General features: G+C 38.4%; 1 protein-coding gene across 2 annotated transcripts; it reads right to left on the reverse strand.

Annotated features, from left to right (window-relative positions):
• Positions 1-5,724: 5,724 nt before the first annotated feature.
• On the reverse strand, positions 5,725-15,587 carry LOC5567118 (ester hydrolase C11orf54 homolog). Of its 2 annotated transcripts, XM_021843190.1 has the most exons (4): positions 14,997-15,587; positions 7,501-7,830; positions 6,680-6,778; positions 5,725-6,623 (listed from the first exon to the last, which is right to left on the reverse strand). In XM_021843190.1, exons 2-4 carry the CDS (start codon positions 7,526-7,528, stop codon positions 5,833-5,835), a joined length of 918 nt encoding a protein of 305 aa, XP_021698882.1. In that variant the 5' UTR covers positions 7,529-7,830; positions 14,997-15,587; the 3' UTR covers positions 5,725-5,832. The 2 variants fall into 2 exon arrangements, with proteins under 2 accessions (XP_021698882.1, XP_001651535.2); XM_001651485.2 differs by lacking the exon at positions 7,501-7,830 and having other exon boundaries at positions 14,997-15,581.
• Between the last annotated feature and the right edge of the window lie 1,892 nt (positions 15,588-17,479).

Here is a 17,479-nt window from a genome sequence, read left to right on the forward strand (position 1 = left end):
CGATTTTCACGTCACGCGGCTAGCATCCGTCATAAATCTGCTTCAGTTGCGCGTAAAGCGTCTCCTTCTCGTCGTCGGGTCTCCCTTCGTGTGGGCAGTGTACGTTGAAGAAACGGCCTTTTATCCTCATCATGCACATCCTTGCGTTGATCGGCTATCCGATATCCAAGTTACGTGGATGTAGTTCGTCATAGATTATCCTGTCGCAACCTGCGAAACCAAGTGACTTGCAGTTCCATGTTCCAAGTTTCCAATCGTAATCCTTATTTCGTTGCGTGGGTCTTTGTCGATTGTTCCGGTTCTTATTACAGTCGAAGCTCGTTATAACGACAACTTTTATAATGACAAATGTTCTCTATAGCGACATTTTTCGGTCCAATGAAAAATATTTCAATGTTATATCTATTCTCTATAACGACTTTTCTCTATTGCGACGGTCCTTTGCGATGTCGTTATAACGCGCTTCGACTGTATCTCCTATGTTATGCGCAATAAGGTATATAAGCCATAGCTGAAGTTGATGTTTGCTGATCTAATGAATAGCTTGCTGATGTTAGTTATATTTTACAAAAGCTAAATAAATATGATATGGTAATGGTATTCCAGGAGTGAATTTTGGATATTATTTTTAGATCTTTTTGATACCATTGAAATTTGTAAGTTATTGTAAATATCATCATGTCTGTTGCTTTAGTCATTTGAACCACAGATCAGCAACACACCAAATAGGTATATTCCAGAGCTCCATCTTAGTTGATAATGATAAACTACCAAGGGATATCGTACTCGCTTATTTACTTCGAGATAGTCATTGGTTATGCATTCGCAACGTTTCATGAAGTCATTAATCTGCACCTGTATCTCAACTAGAGACCAGCCCACTTGAGTCTGCCAGTAGGTGATACCCATAAAATACCAAGATTATTATAATGACAGGTTTACCGATCTCAGCAGTCAGTGGGTGCGCGGTGTGGTTAGCTGCGGGGAAGGCGGAAGTGACAGTTGGCGAGTTGGCTAGCTGGCGGGTTTGTGTACTCAACCGGTTCTATGGGGTTGTTAGGGAATGTTTATTCCAACAAACATAAACACAGTGAAGTGAAAATTTTCTCCAGCATTTTGTCGCGAATCAAATTTTCGTCTTTAATGTAGTATTCCGATGTTTTGTGTCGAAGAAAAGCAGATTATTTGAAAAATTGGTTTACAATTGCATGTAATACATGCATGTGCAATGTGGAAATTTCGAATAGTGCAGCGGATGAGAGCCACCCACCACCGATGGTCTACAGATGAAAGAGAGGATGCGCCGTCTGACGATGGCGGTTGTATTCTTGTAACTTTATCTCGTAAGTTAAGTCATTCTACTATCAGTGCATTACACACTGAAGTAAATTCAGATACTTTGCCGCGTATACCACACAGATGTGGGTGTAAAAGAAACATTCTATACCTACTTTGTCACGCCATGCATCTGATATCCAAACAACCAAAACAAACTCGCCAGCTGTCACTTGGCATTTCAAAATGGCGGAATGGGAAATCTGACACATTGGGGTACCTCCCTTCTAGATACCTTGTAAAAAACCACTTTGCTTCAGAACAGCTCGTATGAACGAAGTACAAGCAACTGTCACATGCGTGTTAGCGTAGTCACGGTATACTTCGTAGATTGGACACTAGCATAGGAGGAATAAATTGTCTATGACTCACACAGAGTTTCAATCATAAATTTTGACTCACCTCTGCAGCTCGCAGTTCTTATTATTTTGTAATTACATACATTGCGTATATAAACTACACCGCAGTAATAGAAACAAATACAGCAAAAAGTCGTGTGTCTTAACTTTTAGTGAATTTTATTTAATTGTTTTACAGTAATTTTTTGTCAAGCAATTATACAATTATCAGATTACGTTATAGTAAAATTGTTATAAAAATCAGTTAAATAGTTAAATAGCTATAAAAATCAGGATTTTTATGTTGTTTTTAGTAAAAGAAGTTTTGAGTGTTTAAAAAAATGTTATTTTTGCCCAAACTCACTAAATTTCTACACGTGAGTTTGTTTCGAAAAATAAAACAAGTCCTAGCTTTAAATATTGCTTTTCATGCAAACAGTATGAACATCAATAATTTCTAGTAGATTTTGAGAGTAATTCAAAATTTCCTTTTCTGCTCTCAATCATGTTCGCTGGACTACAAAAACATATTTTTGTTGAAAAAAAAAAACAAGTAATTGCTTTATATAGTACATACACAGACAAACAGACGTAACACTTAGAACAAATCTGAATCAAAATCATAGTCTCGAGGACATATACGCCCAATACTAAAATCGTTGTGTTTGGCCAACACGCCAACAGATGGCGGTAGTGTGTAAACGTCAAACACGAGCAAAAATGATGCGAGCGCTGCGGTTTGCGGATTGGCCACCTAACATATTTTTGAATTGACCGTTAAAAAGGTGGTCGATGGACAATGATGAGAGTGTGACGTCTGTTTGTCTGTGGTACATATAAGCAAACAGTTTTGAAAAATAGAATTTTGCTTAATTTAACAAATATTGAGTTCAATCAAACGCATTTACTATTTTGCTGAAACTTGTTAATTGTACTTCTAGAAGCAAATTTATGCCAAGAAACTACATGTGATCGCTTTCAATTTAGTTTTATTGTTAAATTAGTGTTTCAAAAAACTCCAAATTGCCTTTCACTAAATAGCTATGGGTAGCTATGAGAAGTTTATTTAACGTTGATCTTGAATAATGTCCGATTATGTTGCTGATAGAAATATCAAAATCAGTTCAAAATAATAGTGATACCTATGAACTGTCAAAGTTGGACGTCCGACTTTCTCAGGACGGTTGAGTACCTAAAATGTCAAAAGAGACATTTCATCATGCTGCAACGCCACCTGTGAGCAATGGTTGTCATGGGAAGGAGTTTCGTTAAGGCGAAGTAGGCCGTCATTGAAATTTGTACGTGTCGTTGATGATTGTTGCTAATTCATGTCACGATTTCGAATCCAAGAAAATCAGTTGGTTTTGCACTGACACAGCTGAAAAAGTATCTGCATACTTTATGCATGTCAGCGCGTACAGTGATACTTTATCATGTCAATATAAACTATCAAGACTGACTTTTATCACTTTGAAATGCAAGCTGAAAAGTCATCATTGTTGTCAAAACGAATGACGGGCTATTTAGCCTTAATGGGGATAGATTATAGCTGCATGATCAGGATTCACCTTGGTAAGTGATGCGATTCATGTAACCTCAGTTCAAAATATACCTCTCAGTACCCCAGACAACCAAAATGTACGCATACCTAATGAAATCACCTGGAGGCTTCGTATGTGCAAAATTTCACTCATGTCGCGAAAAGGCCTTCTACGTACAAAAGTGGAGGCGATATACGTGCATATATTATGTGATGAATTATAGCATACAATGCGAGTACATAAATTTTCTTCCGAATTAATCTGTGACCTTTTGTGACTTGACATATGATAACAAATGTTGATTTGACAGCTGCTACGGATTGATTCGATTTACTTTGTACGAGTGTACAGGAAGAAACGAAATGTACAAATGAACTCAGAAAAATAGTGTTTTATGTGAGGAAACTCATCAATCTGATGATTTTGTCCACCGTGTTTTGCGGGTTTGATGTAATTTGTGTGAATAAACGTGTTATTGCGTGAAATTTCATGCGATTTCTGGTTGTCTGGGACACTAAAGACAATGTGAACATATGGTAAGTCGACAATTTTAGCGTCGAACCATTCAAAGGTATTTTTTTATAATGATACAATTAAGGTAAAAGGGGTTTCAATGTTAATTTACAAGAGTATATGTCGACACTTAGGATGATGAACTGTTCATATTTTGTTAAATTAATTTATTCAAGTAACATTTCCACTGTTGTCATGATAAAAATACGTTTCTTAATATATTGTACATTTATAATAAAGGCATGAAACAAGCTCACCAAATTGGTCATCAATCCTTGATTAAGCAGCTGTAAGCTACTTCTATCAGTATGTTCATTTCACAAAAGCAAAATATCACTCCGGCGACGCCAAAATCCTGAACTCAATTGCACTCAGAACGCGTGCAAACTAAAACAAGAAAAAAAAAACTTCGGCGACACAAAAAAAAACCGAGATGAAAAGAAGCCAAAACTCAAATTTTCAAGAGCACAAATTTAGAGATCCAGATAGCGATTCAAAATTAAAACTTGAACGATTTGTCATCACCAGCGAGTTACCAATCAATCAAGCCCTCAGCTCGATCTACTGTTTGGCTTTCCAGATCCGTGCTTCCAAAAATAAGAGGTTTGGCTTCGATGATCTAACAAAGCACTGCCCAGCAGAACGCGTGCAGAATAAATAGATTTCCGCTATAGACATTTTTTTTTAATTACACCAGCCGTTTCACCAGCCGTATCTAATAATTTGCGGAGACGATAAAAACGGTACAGATAAATTTTGAACACATCCGTTCACGCGCGCTGCCTATTGCCTTTCAATTGAAAATGTTGCATTTATGAAAGAATTGGATTGACCAACATTCAAATGAATACATCATTAGAACTCCAATTTTATATTTTGTTAAGAGCACTAGCGAAATTTTGGAGAACAATCTAAAAGCTATTAAATATTAATTAAAGAACCATTCAAGTCATCTTGCAAACAATTTTTAATATTGTCTCAGCCGTTTTCCGAACAATTCCAAGAGTTAATAGTTTATTTGAACGTAAATAACGGTGCGCACATAATTGGTATGTTAGTTCACAGAATTTTCGTGCTTCAAGTAAGGTCTAGTGAATCCAAACTTTTGCACGATACACTATACAGAGGATTAAACTCAAACTTTTGCACGTTGTCATAAATGACTAATTAATTAATGATACACAGATTTCAGATTTTTCCGCTAGAATATAATGTCATATTAATTGAAAATTTTGGTCGACCCAATGCTAAGAATATAGCAATGTTTTTATTCAGTGTGTTTCTAGAAAAATGGCACAACTTTAGGTAATAATTTAGTCAACACAACTCAACAATTTTCTTTGTCGAAATACCTACGGAGTAAGATTATTTCACTGTCCTTTGTATGCCCCATAGAGAATTTCAATTATACGTTTAATCACAGAGATGTGGACACAAAATTTTTGTATGTTTTTTTAGCTACGGCTAATTGGGCCCCTCAATGGGGAATGAGTCGTTCTTCTTCTTCTTTCTGGCATTACGTCCCAGCTAGGACAGAGCTAGCTTCTCAGCTTGCTCAGTGTTCTTATGAGCACTTTCAACAGTTTTCATTGAAAGCTTTTTTGCCGGTTGGCCATTTTGTATGTGTATATCCTGTAACAGGTACAAACGAATTTTATGCCCTGGAAAGTCAAGAAAATTTCCGTTGCGAAAAGATCCTCGAACGATGGGATTCGAACCCGTGACCTTGATGAATAGCTGCGCGTTTACCGCTATGGCTATCTGGGCCCCGAGTCAGTGAGTCTACTCATCTCAAATAAGTTGATACTAACTGAACTAACAAATAAATAATTATTGAGCGCATACATCAAAATATTGTTTGGACAATCCCTTCCTGGGCAATTTCTTTCCGTTTCAGTCAATCGCACGAGTTTACTCGCCGACACCAATGTCAATCAAACAAAACGGCTTATCATTCACTTCAACACTTTGCATGGACAATGAAATACTGGGCTGTGTTCGGTTATCTATCATTCGAAAGAAACATTAATAAGGCATTTAATTACCGATGAGCTTTGAACTTCTGCTTGATTTTTTTTTATTGAGACTTGTTCCATAGTAGAACATCAATCACGTCCGAATTTGTGAGTGTTGACTGGTTTGTCGACCCGTACAATTTTTTCTCCCAAATTGAAATAACCCTCGTACTCGACCGTATCCGGGGTCGTATCGATGTGATAGTGACCACCTTCCCCATGTCTGGAGAAGCTGTGGAAGTGCTGCAAACGCAGGTCCAGATCGCACTCGTTTGTTACCAGGGTTCCAACGGCGATCAGCGTTGCAGACATGTCGAAGAAATTCAGCCAGCTGTTCAACTCGTCTTCTGTATAAATGGCGGTTTCGGAAAATGGCGACATCACGTGTTGCTTGGCTTTCCCATTTTTCAGCAGAAATACACCTCCCATGCCAACAGTGCGTTCGCCGTAGTGCTGTTCCAAGGTAGTGCGAATACTAGCGATGAAATCCTTGTTTCCAGTGCGCTTCTTACACTTGACCTTGAGAACTTTTCCGGGCTTGCCTTCGCTAAGGAAGATGTTACCCAAAAGCGCGCAACGAGTTTCCGTATTGGGAATCTTTTCAAGAAGTACTTTTTTCCTGTCTGGTGTTACTCGCGCAAGGTGGCTTTCGCTTAAAACGTGTCCATTGGCATGGACTTTCAGGTTGAACATGCCTTCACAATTGGAGTCGACATACGGATATGGACCGGCTCCAGCTCCTATTGCAAGGAACTCCTTTTTTGTTACATTAAGTGCCCGTTCGGAAATGGCCACCAGATCGTAGAGTTTGGTGTAATCCACGTGAGGAAGAAGGTACGGAGGGCCTCCAATTTCCAGAAGAGTGGGGCTGCCATTGAGTCCTAAAAGGAAATGTAATTTCTAGTGATTTGTGGAACATATTTTCTCTATGACTTACCTTGACTCGCTAGATGGAATGGATCCTCCGTTAAGTTTGGACAATCTACGACTTCAACTTGCACAGTTTCAAAATTAGATTTCAGCCCAGAAGCCACGACTATGGAAAAATAGAAGATAAAATAGTTAATTCAATAGCTTTGAAATGTAAAGTTAATGTTGAAGATGTTTATGTGCACATTGGTATGCAAAATTCTAGCATATACGATTGCTTTGAACAGTTAATTCTTTCCATTGGTTTTTAGAATTTTATCAATTTGCTGGAAAGTAGCGAATACCAGCGCAGTTCAGACTATTTCGACACTGTTTCTTCACAAGGGATTAATTGACATGAGCGACTTCTTGACTTCTTCGATCATCTCTTTCGCTAATAATTTCACAAAATTAAATGAATCTGTAATATGTCTTGTTCATAAAACAATATATAGTGGTTCTTTATCCTACAATACAAAACATGTTACAAGAAGTAAATCAGTTTTCTGCAATAATGTAAATAGAGCAACGATGAAGAAATGTTCACCAAAATGTTTTTACTTCCGATAATTCTTTTATATCCTGAAAATAAAGAATAAAATTATATATTAATCAGTCCACCGTCCGGGAAGTCTCTCTCTTCTGCGCATACAGCAGCCAGTATTTATAGCTCAGAAATCCAGTAGGTACGAACAAGTAAAATATACCACAGTCATAGGGTATTGTAATGACTATCACTTGATATAGGTAGACATGACAGTCCTTTCCCCTTTAGAAACTTTCTAATAACTCTTTAAAAAGACACCTGCACGTTACAATAATTCATACAATGAACAATTGAAAATATACCTAGAAAATTCCACAATTTCATCTTCATATCACAAATTTGATTATTTACAACAAAACATTCGTATTCACACTGCTCAAAATTACATTTGACAAATTCGTCAACACTAAAGAACAATTCCGTTCATCTCAATACAGCAATCGCTTTACTAAAGAACAACTTTGTTCACAATAAACAACGATTTCGTCAGCTCTAAAGAACAATTTGGTTCAACTCATATCGGCAATTTCACCACACTTTTCAAAACAAATGAAATTGGCAATTCGCCACCCCAAAGAAAAACGATTATCTCCAACACGCGTTTCCATGATCCTCGTCGCCACTTTTATATCCTGAAAATAAAGAATAAAATTATATATTAATCAGTCCACCGTCCGGGAAGTCTCTCTCTTCTGCGCATACAGCAGCCAGTATTTATAGCTCAGAAATCCAGTAGGTACGAACAAGTAAAATATACCACAGTCATAGGGTATTGTAATGACTATCACTTGATATAGGTAGACATGACAAATTCCAGAATTTTTAATAAAAAAAAAATCTTTTTTTTTTTCCATTCCCTTATTACGAGGAATGCGTCCTCAACGAGATCGAGGTTTCATTCAAATCAATTGATTCATAATTAGCCACAACAACAACTTTTAAATGATTCAAGATTGAATAGGCAATTAATCTTGAATCATCTTCGAATTGTTGTTTAAATTATAGGTCATGTATTGATCTATTATCTTTGTTCTTACTGCAAATGTAGAAATTTTAAGAGTTTCCTCTGAAAAACTATCAAAATTACCCCGTTTTACCGTATCACTGTCCATGTTCTTTTGATTTAAAATTATAAACCAACTAATGCTATCCAAGAACACAATTTTATTTTCAATTTATTGTGATAGATGCTTTTTGTTTTGAGTCAATTTATTAAAAAATAAAAATAAAACATGGGCTATACAATGTTAGGTAATAAAAAGCTTCTCTGAAAAAAATCTGCGATTTCTGTGATTGTCTCCAAGCAGTCTTAAAGTTACAACATGATGTAGTTTTTGAAGTTTTCGAGATCCTCCTACGACCAGAGTGGTACCACAAACATAAATGGCCCATCATAAACGATTGCACCAAATCGCTTAATTTTCTCACAAAACTCTCATTAAAGTATTGATTCGAAAAATGATTAATAGAAAACGAGAAAAAATCTGTAGCTTAAGATATTGAAGTGGGTTATGGCTACGCGTCGGTCCCCCAAGAAATTTCGGAATATCTCCGGTCAATAATTAAAATCGACATAGATTCTAGAAGTAGAAGAGTTTTTTGAGAAGTTGTGAAAAAATGGTGCAAAAATTTTGAAAAACAATATTTTTTTTGGCAAAATATGATGCTCCAATAGAGGGGTCAATACGAACAGAAATCCGAGTGCCAGAGAAGGACTCTAAGCTAAGCTGCGCACTATGGCCCTCCGAACATATAGGGGGAATGGTCCTCCGGAAATCTAGGGGGTTGGTGTCAGGCCCTGCAAGCCAGCCGTAAAAAATACACCAGCACAGGAACGTCAACGAGAGAATACGGACCGGAACAATCGGCAAAGACCACAGCGACGAAAATGGACTTGCGATTGGAAACTCGGTACGTGGAACTGCAAATATCTCAACTTCATCGGGAGCACACGCATACTCTCCGATGTACTGAAGATCCGTGGTTTCGACATCGTAGCGCTGCAGGAGGTGTGTTGGGCAGGTTCGATGGTGCGAACGTTTAGAGGTAATCATACCATCTACCGGAGCTGCGGCAACACACGTGAGCTGGGAACAGCTTTTATAGTGATGGGTGATATGCAAAGGCGCATGATCGGGTGGTGGTCGAAAGAATGTGCAAGTTTAGGCTCAAAGGCCGGTTCTTCAACTTTAGCATCATAAACGTGCATAGCCCTCACTCCGGAAGCACTGATGATGACAAGGACGCATTTTACGCGCAGCTCGAACGAGTACGACCGCTGCCCAAGCCACGACGTCAAGATCATCATAGGAGATTTGAAAGCTCAGGTTGGCCAGGAGGAGGAGTTCAGACCGACGATTGGAAAGTTCAGCGCCCACCGGCTGACGAACGAGAACGGCCTACGAATGATAGATTTTGCCGCCTCCAAGCACATGGCCATTCGCAGCACCTACTTCGTATCGATACATCTGGAGATCACCACAGCAGACGGAATCACAAATCGACCACGTTTTGGTCGATGGACGGCACTTCTCCGATATAACCGACGTCAGAACCTATCGTGGCGCTAATATTGACTCTGATCACTATCTAGTGATGGTGAAACTGCGCCCAAAACTATCCGTCATCAACAATGTACGGTATCAACGCCCAACTGAACGTCGCCGCCGCATCTCGAGGTGGCGTTGCCGGAGGAGGGCGAGCTTGATGAAGCCTCTCTTGAGGACTGCTGGAGCAACATAAAATCAGCCATCAACAAAGCAGCTAAGAGCATCGTCGGGTACGTGGAAAGGAGGACATGTAACGATTGTTTCGATGAAGTATGCAGGCAGGTTTTGGAGGAGAAGGATGCAACGCGGGCTGCAATGCTGCAGCAAGGGACGCGACAAAACGTGGAGCGTAGACAGGCCCTTCAACAAAAAAGTTGTAAAACTCGACGGGGCACCCCCTAAGTATGTGCCTTAGGGTAAGAAAAATGCTCCCTCAAAATTTCAACTCATTTGGTTGCTCCCCCAGCTGGCGCATTCAATTCCACTGGAGCGATATGAAAGAAAACGAAAGCAGCAAACCCGCCTATTCCGGGACAAAAAGCGCCGCCTGGAAGAAGTGGAATGTGAAGAAATGGAACAGCTGCATCGTTCATAAGAAACGCGAAAGTTCTACGAGAAGCTTAACGCATCTCGAAAAGGCTTCGTGCCGCGAGCGGAAATGTGTAGGGATAAGGACGGAAGCATCTTGACGGACGGACATGAGGTGATTGAAAGGTGGAAGCAGCACTACGATGAACACCTGAATGGCACGGAGAACACAGGCGCAGAAGGTCACGACAGCGGAGGAAGTGACTACGTCAGCACGGTGGATGAAGGAAACCAATCTGCCCCACATTGAGTTAAGGATGCCATCAACCAGCTCAAGAATAACAAGGCCGCTGTTAAGGATGGTATTGGAGTTGAACTCATCAAAATGGGCCCGGTGAGGTTGGCCGCCTGTCTGCACCGGCTGGTTGTCAGAATCTGGGAATCGGAACAGCTGCCGGAGGAGTGGAAGGAAGGGGTCATATGCCCCATCTACAAGAAGGGCGACAAACTGGAATGTGAAAACTATCGTGCGATCACTATCCTGAATGCCGCCTACAAAGTGCTATCCCAGATTATCTTCCGTCGTCTATCACCAATAGCAAATGAGTTTGTGGGAAGTTATCAAGCTGGTTTCATCAATGGCCGCTCGACGACGGACCAAATCTTAACTGTACGGCAAATCCTCCAGAAATGCCGTGAATACCAAGTCCCAACGCATCACCTGTTCATCGATTTTAAAGCGGCTTACGATTGCATCGACCGCGAAGAGCTATGGAAAATCATGGACGAGTACAGCTTTCTCGGGAAGCTCACAAGTCTAATAAGAGCATCGATGGACGGTGTGCAGAATTGCGTGAAGATTTCGGGTGAACATTCCCGCCGGGTACTTCGATAGGGTGATGGACTTTCGTGCCTGCTGTTCAACATCGCTCTTGAAGGTGTCATGCGGAGAGCCGAGTTCAATAATCGAGGTACGATTTTCACAAGATCCAGCCAATTGGCTTGTTTCTTGACGATATGGACATCGTCGGCCGAACATTTGAAAAGGTGACAGACCTGTACACCCGCCTGAAATGTGAAGCGACAAAAGTCGGCCTGGTGATGAATGCATCAAAAACAAAGATGCTGATAGGCGGAACCGAGCGCGACAGAACCCGCCTAGGATGCAGTGTGACGATAGACGGAGATACTTTTAAGATGGTTGATGAGTTCGTCTATCTCGGATCCTTGTTAACGGCTGATAACAACGTTAGTCGTGAAATACGGAGACGCATCATCAGTGGAAGTCGCGCCTACTATGGACTCCAGAAGGAGCTGCGGTCGAGAAAGATTCACCCTCGCACCAAATGTACCATGTACAAAACGCTTATAAGACCGGTGGTCCTCTATCGGCATGAAGCATGGACCATGCTGGAAGAGGACCTGCAAGCACTTGGAGTGTTCGAACGATCTTTGGCGGAGTGCAGGAGAACGGTGTGTGGCGGCGGAGAATGAACCACGAGCTCGCTAGGCTCTACGGCGAACCCAGTATCCAGAAGGTTTCGAATGCCGGAAGGGTGCGCTGGGCAGGGCATGTTGCTAGATTACCGGACAACAATCCTGCAAAGATGGTGTTCGCGTCGAATCCGGTTGGTACAAGAAGGAGGGGAGCACAGCGAGCGAGGTGGCTTGATCAGGTGCAACAAGATCTGGAGAACGTGGGCCAAAATCGAATTTGGAGAGACACAGTCATGGACCGAGTTAATTAGCGTAACATTGTTAACGAGGTTTTATCAAATTAATTGATGTAATACCAACTAAATAAATAAAATAATAAGCCTCATAAGTACTGTGCAAAAGGATAGGACAAGAAACGGTCAAGGCATGATTCTGATACCAAAATTACTTGAGCTGTACGCTGCTGTGAAATGGAGCTGATAGCATTGTCGTGAATTCCTACACATAACAGTTTACGTGGGCGCAAACTAACACCTGTCTAGAATTTTTCCGCAAGTAAAAGTGACATTTCGCTCATACTGGATCAGCTGTCAAAATACTTTGGTAAAAAGAAAATTTACTTGAGTGCTTCACGTTTTACGTGCATACCACGCATTAGTTAACTCTAACTCTCGTATAACGCTTACATAACTCGTAAAATTTATGATCTCGCCATAAAAGCTATTAGTAACCGAGTGCGTAGCTCATTGGTTTTAAGCAAATGGATAGACCAAAATTAAAACTATCACCCTTGAGGGATTGAGGAGGATTTTTTCTTCATCGTAGCAATGTTGAATAACGTGGAAATCCATTTGTTTGCTCAGTAACAACAAGCTACATACTTGGTTATCAATGGTTTTTCTTGGATACAATCTTGTGTAAATTACTCACACAACGACTATCATTGTAGGAAAAGCTTTTGATATCAATAGAAATGATAATCAAAGAAAAATAAAGACCTGTTTAAAAATTCATGTAGAACTCTTTCTTACATTCATAGCAATTGTATAATTTGATTCTTTACTTTCATGTAACAATCTTTGCATGCAATTTTTAGATGGTATCTTGACAAATTCTACGTGAATTTCCAAACAAATTTTTTGATCTCAATAATATATAACAGAAAAAATAAGTTTTGAAGAATTTGACGAATATTCAAATCATTCGTTAATTCTTAATGAACAACAAATACCGTTTTGACTTATATTCCGAACACTTAAGGCTAACAGTGACTTGAAATGCATCTTATAGACATAAAATAGCTGATATTTGTGAAAATTTTAATTTCTCCTCCAAATCTAACTGTTAGCTGTCGGGTGCGTCGATAAAATTGTTTATTTAACTTGTAATATTGTTTTTACGTAAATGTTTGAAAGAACATATTGATGCAAATGCCGAACACTGTGCTCATTCTGTCTCATATTCCGAACACCTTGATTAAAATTCCGAACAGCACGAATAATTCGTATCCAAACGAACAATTTCGCAAATAAATTCATCTGAGCTATTTTACTGATCTTGAATTAGCAAATAGTCACTATTCCCAAGATATAAAATAGTTTGGAAGACGTTTAAATTGGATTGCAATTTACTGTCTTTTCCATGTAATTTGATGACATATTTCAGCGAAACACTTCAACCAAATCGCCATACAAAAACCAAGTGTTCGGAATATGAGTCTGTTCGGAATTTTTCATACAATAACAAATGTTAATACAATAACAAATGTTTATGGACCTTGGTTTTGGACAAACTTTTCCTCCCACCATGAATGACCACGTGGTTTTTGAACGGCCGCTAGTTTCCCTGTAAGTGGGCTTTCCCGATATTCCGGTTGTTTGTGAAACGTATTTATGCATGAAAATAATTCGTCAGATAAATATTCAGCTGTGAAGACGAATATAGCATGTTTTACTTGTTTGTTGTTCTGTGAATAGTAGTGCGCGGAATTAGGGACTTATGAAAAAAGACGTGGCCTAATTCCGCGCAATACTTTTTGGGATAAATCTCAGTAATTATGCTAATATTTGATAAGATATCATAGAAGCATCAAGAAACATCTGTAGCAAGTAGTTCCATAGAATATTGCATGAAAGATTAAAAACATTTTCAATAATTAAATCATGTTTGTTTGTGTCGTACAGTCTTAGCACGACCGCTAAGGAAATTGAAAAAATGGCCTCAACTTAAACGGGCCTCCACTGATGATTTTACGCCGCAAAAAACTGCTTTATTTGCTCTTATTTGTGATTCAAACTTATTCTAAATCAAAGTAGCATCAAATGGCGTTAAAAGTTCTTGGAGTATTAATCTGTATTTCCATATATAAATAATTTTGTGTAAAATGCGCGGAATTAGGCAATGCGCTGAATTAGGGCACTTTACGGTACTTAAAATTAAAAAAAACTTCAATATTTTATCACTTCAAGGATTTTCTCACTTTGGAATATGCCTTATTTATATTACACTAAGTTGTATCATAAAAAGGGCATTAAGCTTTAACTAAGGGGAGCAAATATGGAGATTCTCACAGGGGCGCCATGAAATTCCGATTATCAACACATTGATAAACAATTTACTCAAAATTGAATCGCAATCGAATCTTTATGGGTTCAATAATCAAATGCGAGAGAATCAGATTTCGATCAGCATTCAATTTTTGAAGGTTATCAAAATCAATATTTTTTAGAATTGGCTGGAAATTTTGACAATCTAACATTTTTATTTTCTGACATATTTTGGATAGTTTAGTTTGATTGATTGATTGACTCTCTATTATGAAAAAATTCCAGCCCGAGGCTGGTTAATAAAAAAAAACTCTTGCTGTAAACTACCGTCTAATTCTTTTTCCGGTGGATAAAACATACTTCTTGAAATTTTTGTATTGAAATCGTCTTAGTCAATTATATTCATCAGTTTATATTATTTGCGGAATCCATGTGAAACATACGTGTTTGGTAAAGTCATTCATAATAATGAAAACACGATTTTTTTCTTAAAAACATTATTAAAAAAATAATATTTAACAATATTTTATTTTTATTTTAAGATTTATTGTTCTATTGAAACTTTTCAAAAACTCCTTGCTTCGAAATTCCAAACTGCGTGTTTTTGCTTTCTGTCCGATCTTCAGGCCTTTCTAGTTTTAAATCATAAAACCTGTTCTTCTAACAAAGATGCATGCACAGAAAAAAAATCATTACTAAGATCGGCTACATGGCAAATAAAATCCAACTTGAACTTACCCTTGCACACCTCGTCCAATGATGGCACGTATAAGGGTTTCTCTTCGAACGGTAGTATGGTTGTATCGATACTGGCCATTTTAATTCGATATTAATTTACTGATAGGTCTTTAGGAAAAAATCTCTAGCTTTCCAAACAGTTTATAATTAAGATAATAACACCGTGATCCAAAAAAGGCCCCTGACTGCAGGCTTACTTTCGCACTTAGCGCCCAACGTCGACGACTGAATGAAAGTCACTTTGATTGACTACAAACTCCCAAGTAGGGATCGTTCGATGGTGGTTGCTTGTGAGTGTCGTTGCTAAACCCGTTCGTTCACCATTATAATACGGACACGAATCAGCTGTCCACTCAATGTGTGGGTATGCATTTTTCATCTAGTCTACGAGTTGTAAATATTATTTTATCATTTGTAAACACTAGAAAAAAAAACCGCAAACAATCCTCCTCGGTTCACTATCACTTCCTTATCACTTATTTCAATACACTTCAACGATGCGAGATAATAATGTTTTGGGGTGACTAGCTCGCTTTCTTGTTCAAAAACTGGGATAATTCATAAGGAACTATCGTAATTTATCTAGACTAGGCAAAACAATGTTCATTTCGTTCACCTATGGTTGTGTGCTTTGCGCAGGTGCTATTATTTTGGGTGAGTGAGAAACTCGTTTGCCAAAGTACATGTGCACTGATTTCAAATGGAAATGAATGAAATTCTTGCGTTTGCATAGGTTCATGAACAGTTGCATGCATATGTAATATTTAAAATATATGTACGCATAAAAAATATTGGAAAATTACAATACACTGTTAAGATGATTTAACGCGAGAAATACCATAATTCAGCTGTCCAAAAAGACTAGGTAAATGAGGGTGACGGATTCGAATTATGACCCTGTTGAAAATCTTTTCAAATAAGCTAGAGCCTTAGAATCTTCGTGCTGGCTATGTAATAAACAGTTGATAAAAGTGTAAGAGATTGAAAAGAAGCCGGATTTGTTTCAGTTGGAATCGGACGTTGCGGTTTTGGGCACATGAAACTGTATGATTTTGGTAACATTCGAAAGTTCGTCTAGTGTAATCGGAATCTGGTAGACGGAAAATCTTTTATTGGATTGGATGCAAGGGGTTTTATGCTCTTTTTTTTTACAAAACGTGTGACATTCTGGATTGTGGAAACTATCCTACGATTATCCTATAGATTATATGTAAATTCGGGGACAGCTTTTCGTAAAATTTATGCAAATCAACAACAATGGATGGTGTGCAAAATTTTGTTGAGATTTATATTTCTATGAAAACAAGTTCACTGCTTTCTATCATACAACCGATGATGAAATGTTTGTTTGTAGCTTAGTTTAGTGGACTGACTACACATATACTGTCGTGAATCCCAAGTCAGTCTCATCTGAATTTTTGTTAATTTTAATTTTAATTGAGTTGAGTTTAGTTTTTAATGTATCTTCCAATGCTCTTTCAGCTGCACTAATGAAATAATATGATTTGTTTGGAAAAATTAGGAAAAAAACAGCAAGTCAAATTGTCCCATAATGAAATGTAACCGCATATCAGTCCCTCTACAGATTCCCGCACCGTGTAACACAAAAATGAAACTTGTTTTCGTATGGTAAACGAGTTTGAAAACTTCACAGTCCATTTTCTCAATGCCTACATTTTACAGATGAGACTGACTTGCGATTCACAGCAGTGTAGATGGTTGCTTTTCCGTGGTAGACCAAAGTCAATGAAGATGCACAAAGAATCAACTAGAAGTTCGACAGGGATTGGCCATGAACTTCTTAATTGTGCATAATGCCTCTATTTATACAGAATCAAGAGCGACGCCATATCGTTGTTTGTTCGACTGTAGTTTCTTGTTGATGTTGGATTGACCCTGAAGAAGGTCTTAAACGGGCCGAAACGTTGGACAAAATAAAACAAAAACAATTTTTAATTTTGTGGCATGGCATTCAGGTGGGATTGGGGGAAGGAATATTTGTGTGTAACCTTTGCTATTTGGAGACCGTGTTTACTTTGCATTTCCATAAAGGTTACTGGAAGGGACGCGCGATAAAAAATCTCATCGATGAAATGTCTGTGTAGAACAGAAAAACGGCTTTTTGAGTTTTAATGATGACGATGATAACTATGATGGATTTTTGGAAGTTAATTTACTACAGAAATAAATTTTGTTTTGAACTAAAGAATATGTATTGACGAAGTTTGCAATAGGGTAAATTATGTATTTTTGACAGGCTAAGTATATGTCTGGAAACGGCGATCGATTAACTGCATTAGATACTAATATTTTATTACGTTATGTTCCTTATATGTTTAATGTCTTATTGTACTTTGAGTTTCTGGAGAGAAAAAGTTTACAAACTGTAGCATTAGCCTCCAAAACGTAAAGCAATACATGATATCCCGTAAATATATTTCTCACTATCCCATTGGAAATGAACATAGATCGACCAGCCTGTC

The sequence above is a fragment of the Aedes aegypti genome, chromosome 2 (genome assembly GCF_002204515.2).
Source record: "Aedes aegypti strain LVP_AGWG chromosome 2, AaegL5.0 Primary Assembly, whole genome shotgun sequence".
In the NCBI taxonomy this organism is placed as follows: Eukaryota; Metazoa; Arthropoda; class Insecta; order Diptera; family Culicidae; genus Aedes; species Aedes aegypti.